General features: G+C 46.3%; 1 protein-coding gene across 1 annotated transcript; it reads right to left on the minus strand.

The window, feature by feature from the left end:
- Positions 1–284: 284 nt before the first annotated feature.
- On the minus strand, positions 285–5,424 carry LOC134547808 (fatty acid-binding protein 5). Its single transcript, XM_063391925.1, has 4 exons — positions 5,267–5,424; positions 2,306–2,478; positions 1,252–1,356; positions 285–1,118 (listed from the first exon to the last, which is right to left on the minus strand). Exons 1-4 carry the CDS (start codon positions 5,340–5,342, stop codon positions 1,068–1,070), a joined length of 405 nt encoding a protein of 134 aa, XP_063247995.1. The 5' UTR covers positions 5,343–5,424; the 3' UTR covers positions 285–1,067.
- Between the last annotated feature and the right edge of the window lie 630 nt (positions 5,425–6,054).

The following is a 6,054-nucleotide window of genomic DNA, read 5'->3' on the forward strand; positions in this document are numbered from 1 at the left end:
ATGATACCTGCACTGAGCAGCTAAAATCTCAGAAGTAAAAATTGGCTCTGTAATAATGGATGCAGCAAACAGGACCTGTGCAACTGCATGATCTCTCGGGTTCCTGAACTCATGGAAACGTTCCTGTCACCAAATGGTTTCACTTTTAGGACATGCTTGTCTGGTATCACAGAAATTCACCTAAACCTTTTAAGTGTTTTTCTCATCTGACATAACTTTGGCAGAATAGGAGAAATATAGGCTCTGTTTCTCAACCAGTGTAAAAGTAATACACAAGACACTGATATTTCTGATTATTTATTATGGCACTTCAAAGCATATAAACTCCATTGCTACATGTTTCAAACAAATTTTATTTAAAAATGAGGCTCTGTGTTTTAGGCAGTATTTCAGAAGATTTTGGTTAAGAATTTTTAGAATGTTACTAGACAGGGAATAAGTTTTGCCAGGAAAAGTCTTCTTAAAATAAGACTTCTTTTCAAGAAAGTGTGTATGTGCTTGCTTAGATTTATCATGTTCATTGACTTATTGGTATACACATATTGAGATGAAGAAAGCTGGATTTGAAACAAAAAAACCCACCAAACTAACCCTGCAAATCCATTCCTCTATTTAAACACTAATTTAGTTTATTTTGTATTTATACCCACCCAGTTCTATTTACTTGGAATGGAAGTTAGTAAAATTTGAAATTGGAACAACTCCACAGCCCAAACTTTGAACGTTTTTTCTACCTTAGAGAGTAGGGATGTTTGCAATATATTGTCTTGTGCTGAAGGCAGATTGTAGAAGAGCCTAAAACAAATTGGGTTTTTAGGAAACCTCACTTAAAAATTCCACTGTAGTAACAACATTTCCACTTCATATATTCAACAATTTTATTTAATAGCCTAACTTCAGAGTAGTTACATAATAGTTACATCACGGCCTTTAAAAAGAATTGCACTCAGCTACTCAGTTCATTGAAATACTAGAAAACAGGGAAAAGGAAAATATGGAGTGAAAGGGAGCTCTGTCCACTGAACTGAGTTGTTTGCAGCAAGTTCCTACTGAACCTGAAGATGTCCTCATGCTTTCTGGTAGACTCGAACACACTTGACACCATTCATGTCACATTCCTAGAAGACCAAGAGATGGATTCATTAATTTACCTCTCAGTGCAGACCAACAGGGGAAAAAGACACGTTAAGAGTGACATTTCAGGCTACCAACCAGCAGACCTTGGGGATCAGAAAGCAGGACTGAACTCACCACCACCAATTGTCCATCCACTAGCTTCCTTGTTATTGTGGTCTTCTTGCCATCCCATTCCTGCTCTTGGATCAACGACCCATCATCTTTTAAGCTGACAAGGGTCTGAAAGAAAAACCTGACCATCAATATTTTCCTCATGACATTTGGGCAGCACTGAGGCATTTCAATGCCTTATTCCAAGCAAAAGAGTCTCACCCCAGTTCAGTCAATAATAATTTTATCATTGACAACTACAAAGAGAAATTATCTTAAATATTTTATCAATCCTCTTCTGACAGTAACTAACTCACTGCTCATTCACTCACTGCTCTGACACATCAGACAGACCTCTGACAGCATCCACAATTTCAGTTAACAGGAGCAGAAGATATTCTCTGTTCATCTTTGTTACATGGGCTTTGAGCTTTTGTGTAGCATTTACCTGATCTTGCAGTAATAGATGAACTGGAAGTGTGTGGCTAGAGGGAAGGGGGTGATAAACAGAGAGCACTCACACTAGGAAATGAGATGTACCCTTTGTGTTTTACCTCCTTTGGGATAAATATTCTCCCTACTATGTGCAAGGAGAAACTCTTGGCCTTCTAAAACTGGAGTTTAGTGACTGTAATTCACATGGTTGCCTTGCTGTCTGTGATCCTACCGCACACTGAACCAGGCTCTCTTGTTATGCAAATATGAGACAGAGCAGAAAGGTTAACCCTAGGGCTGAATTGCCTCTGATTAAACATCAATGGCATTTTTTCCACAGGCTTCAAATGAAGTGGCATTTGGCTTTAACAGGGATTTAGAGGTCTGTTAGTTTTACTAAAAAAATGCCTCTGCTACAAAATTAAAACAGCAAAATACACAAGACTATTGATTTCAGCATTCTCCCTCTTTGGAATTTGCTTAATCCATGTTTAAAAAAAATATTTCAATGAGACTTACAGAGACAACTGCTCATCAAATAAAGCATTGTTAGTGTGGATGTCAAAACTGATTTTAAGTTAATCTCCCTCAGTGAAACACCCAAAGAATTGCCTTTTTTCAACAGGAAGTCTAGTATACTGACCTGAGTTTTCCTGCCATCTAATGTATTTTCCTCAAATTTCTCACCAAGCTTGAAGCTGAACTGTGAAGTTTTGAAGGTGCTTTCTGTTTTCACGGTGATTGTGTCCCCATCCTTTATAATGTAAACGTCTGGTTTGGCCATGCTTCCCATTTTCCTCATAGCCATGCCCACACCTGCAAGGGAGAGGCACAGAGTGTCACAAAGTCAGTTAAACCCTGAGGCTTAGGGCCACACAGGAATTCAAATACCTAATTCCCATTTAATTAGGCACTTAAGTACACTTGAGAATCAAGGCTCAAGAGCCACAAAGAAAGAGGATGTTTTAAATTTTCCACAGATGAGAAAGGAAAAAAGCTTATTTGCAGAGTTACTCTTTTGTTTCCTCAGAGAGCTGAAGTTAAATATATTTTGCCCTCTAGAGGATTTGTAGATATCCCAAAACTCAGCATTGATTTTTTTTTTCCAAACAGAAATAAATAGCATACAGGAAAACAAATACAAAACAAAATACAAAAGCTTAAACTAAACTAAAATTATTCTCTTCCAATTCTGAACACTGAAAATTCTACAAGTTATTTTTCATTGACAGATTAATCCACTTTATTCAAAGTTACTCAATAAATTACTTCCATTAATTTGTACAGCATTGCAAACATGCCATTTTTAATCGAATTTGATATTTTATATCCTATTTACAAAGTATGGAGTTGTGAATTAAAAAATCATTATCATAAAAAATAGTGCTCACACACACATGCAAAAGACAGAGAAATGGAGAAATGAGCAAAATGAGCAGTTTGCAAATGGCTGGAAATTCATGATCTGGAGACAGGAGCCCTCAAAAGTCTTTAAGATTCACCCTGCTTCAGCCCCTGCATGCACTGTTTAGTGCTTGCTTGTTTAGTGCACTGTTGAGGCTTGCTTGTATCTTTTTCATCTGAAGGATGAAAATACAAATAAGAGGTCAGCAAGCAACAAACATGAATCCATCAAACTGGTAAGTGCATATCTGAACCACGAATTGATATGCAACCAAATGGGGCAGAAAGTACCACCAAGTCAGGGAGTGCCTGCCTTCTGCAACTGGTGTAGTTTAAAAATGTTGTCCAGTATCAGCACAGCATTCCCCTGGTACGTGGAGGTAAGGGTTGAGTCCTTGAGAGGGAAATAAAATACTTTCCAGACACTGCTTCTCCAGAAACTCAAATGAGATTCCAGGATTGAGCCATAAGGTTGAGGTCACAGGGAAAAAATCAGTTATCCTCAGTCCAGCTCTTCTGATCAGAACTGGAAATTATTGCCACAGTAACCTCCACACACATTCTGTTGCTGTAGTCCAGGCCAGAGTAATCAGGGAGTTATTTGTGCAGCTACAGCTTGGGATCCAAATAAATAGAGATGAGCTGCATGTCTTCCATATGGCAAGAAGTGAAATTCCAGCTTCTTTGTCCTCAAATGTTCTTTTACACAGAATCTTCGTGGTCTCATTTACGGTGCATCAATAGGATCAAAGGCAGTGAGTTTCACAAGTAGCCAGCAAGGGTTAAATCCAGTAAATGACTGGCTCCTAAAGTGTGACTTGGTATAAATTTAATTGCCTAAATTGTAAATGTAAAATAGAAAAGTGACTGGTTTATGATTTCAATCTAAACCCAAACAACAGGCTGTTGCTGCCTACACATGGGAGGTGCTCTGCGGTTGCAGCACCTAATTTCTACTTTGAAGTTGCAGCTTTACACACGCCTAGGTCTGGCCATTGGACATAAGCACCAAGGCATCCTAATCCCTGCCTCAACCAAGCTGAGCTTAAAATTCTTGAATTTCCTCCAATGTCTCCCAAAGACTTCAGTCCCAAAGGCTTTCTCATATCATACCTATCACCTATATTGACAGGCCTCTCAAAATGTAATTATAGCCACCACTGTCTGCAGAGCATAAATGCAGTGATGCTTTTTGTATTTTACATGAAGAACACAAGACCTAAATTCCTTTTTCTCCTCCCTCTAAATCTTCTGCCTCTTGAGAAAATATCATTGCTTTCATCTGTGAATAAATTGCAGAAGATAATAGCTCCTGGGCCATATAGACACTGCCAGGTGTCTATCACCTGTCAGCCGGGATGGATGCTCACAGGAGTGTGGTAGATCGGAGCTGGCAGCCGAGGCTCCCGGTCTGTTAGGTGTGTTCTTCACCCGGTAACTTCGTGTTATGAAATGTAGGGCAACCTGGTCGCAGGGAAACCAAGCCAGGACCATCCCCTGAGATAAGGGTGCTAGTACCCACAGAAGAAAACAGGCAACTAGCCTCCGGCAGGGCAGCCGACCCAGCTCGGCTTTCTCGGGAGGAGACACCCAAGGTGACTCCACGGGGAGGCAGCCCCGGCTCAGCAGGTCTGTGTGCGGCCGCCGCGGGCGGGGTGAGCCAGCCGGCCCGGCCACAGCGCTGCCGAGCGGCCCCGCCGCCCTCCGGCCGAGCCCCGAGCCCGGCCTGGCACGGCCGCTGGGGCGGGGGGAGCGGGCTGACGGCAGCGGGGCTGCGGGAGCCCCCGGGAATGCCGGCGCTGCGGAGGGCGCGGCGCTGCGCGGCGGGAAGGTGCCGCTGGTGCCGGCACCTGCTTCACAGCAATTACGATGCAGAAAGGGTCGCTGACATCTTTAGGACGCGGAGCCAGAGGCGGCAGCTCTCCCGAGAGGAAAGGTCCACTGCCGGCCAGCGCTCCCTTCCCGGAGCCGAGAGGGCGCGGAGCCCCCGCGCTGCATGGCGGAGAATCCCGGCACCGCTCCCGCAGCCGCCGCCCACCCGCGGCTCTCGGCCGGGCCGCAGCCCACCCTCCGCTCCGGGGCCGCGTTCTCCGCGGACCTTGGACAGAGCCTCGCCGGCCGGCAGCGACAGCGCATCCCCCGGGCGGCATCCCGGCATCCATCCCTCCCTCCCGGGGGCGGGGAGCCGCCGGCTTCTTACCCAGCTCCTTCATATACTCCTCGAAGCCCTCGCTGGAGACGAGGCACCATTTACCCAAAAACGCGTCGATGGCCATGGCGGCGGCACTGGAGCTGACGGCGTCCCTGCAGAAACGTGAAGGCAGAAGGACGGGCTACAGCGAGGCCGCGGCCGCCTTTATAGCCGGGCCGGCAACATGTGCTGCGGGAAAGAGCCAATGGGGCTCCCGCCGCGCCCCGGCCCCTTCCCCGCCGAGCCCCCGCCCGGCGGGGCCCGCCCGCGCCCGCGGCGGCAAGAGCGGGCACGCCGCGGCACTGCCGCCCTCCGCCCGCCCGCACACACACTCACTCACACTCACACTCACTGGCAGACAGACACACAGACACTCGCACGTTCACACTCACATGCACACACAGACACACACACAGAAAACGCAGGGTCACTGGCACACGCACACTCACACAGGCAGACACGCACTCACACTCTGCACTCACATGCACACAAAGACACACACACAGAGAAAACGCAGGCTCACTCGCTCACGCACACTCACACCCTTACACTCGCAAGCCCCCTTTGCACCCCCGCATGGGAGCGCCGGGGAGCGCTGGGACGCTGCCGGAGCTGTCCCGCAGAGCGATGCTGTGGCCTCAGCGCTCCTTCGAACACAAACTCCATCCGCCGTGGTGAGAGACTGCAGCGTGCTTAGCGCCGGTACCCATGCGCTCCTAGCTAGGCTCTGAACGCCAAATTACACTGTTTCTTACCTGCCGTGGTTTTTTGAAGGCTAATTCAAAATATCATCATCT

This window comes from Prinia subflava, chromosome 1 (assembly GCF_021018805.1).
Source record: "Prinia subflava isolate CZ2003 ecotype Zambia chromosome 1, Cam_Psub_1.2, whole genome shotgun sequence".
NCBI classification, from domain to species: domain Eukaryota; kingdom Metazoa; phylum Chordata; class Aves; order Passeriformes; family Cisticolidae; genus Prinia; species Prinia subflava.

Bases quoted from the DNA above. Each gene is read 5' to 3' on its own strand.
- LOC134547808 (XM_063391925.1), bottom strand. From the start codon at position 5,342: ATGGCCATCGACGCGTTTTTGGGTAAATGGTGCCTCGTCTCCAGCGAG. The intron at 2,479-5,266 runs GTAAGAAGCCGG...TCTCCCTTGCAG, and splicing joins GGAGTATATGAAGGAGCTGG to GTGTGGGCATGGCTATGAGG. The intron at 1,357-2,305 runs GTCAGTATACTA...TTTTTCTTTCAG, and splicing joins TAGATGGCAGGAAAACTCAG to ACCCTTGTCAGCTTAAAAGA.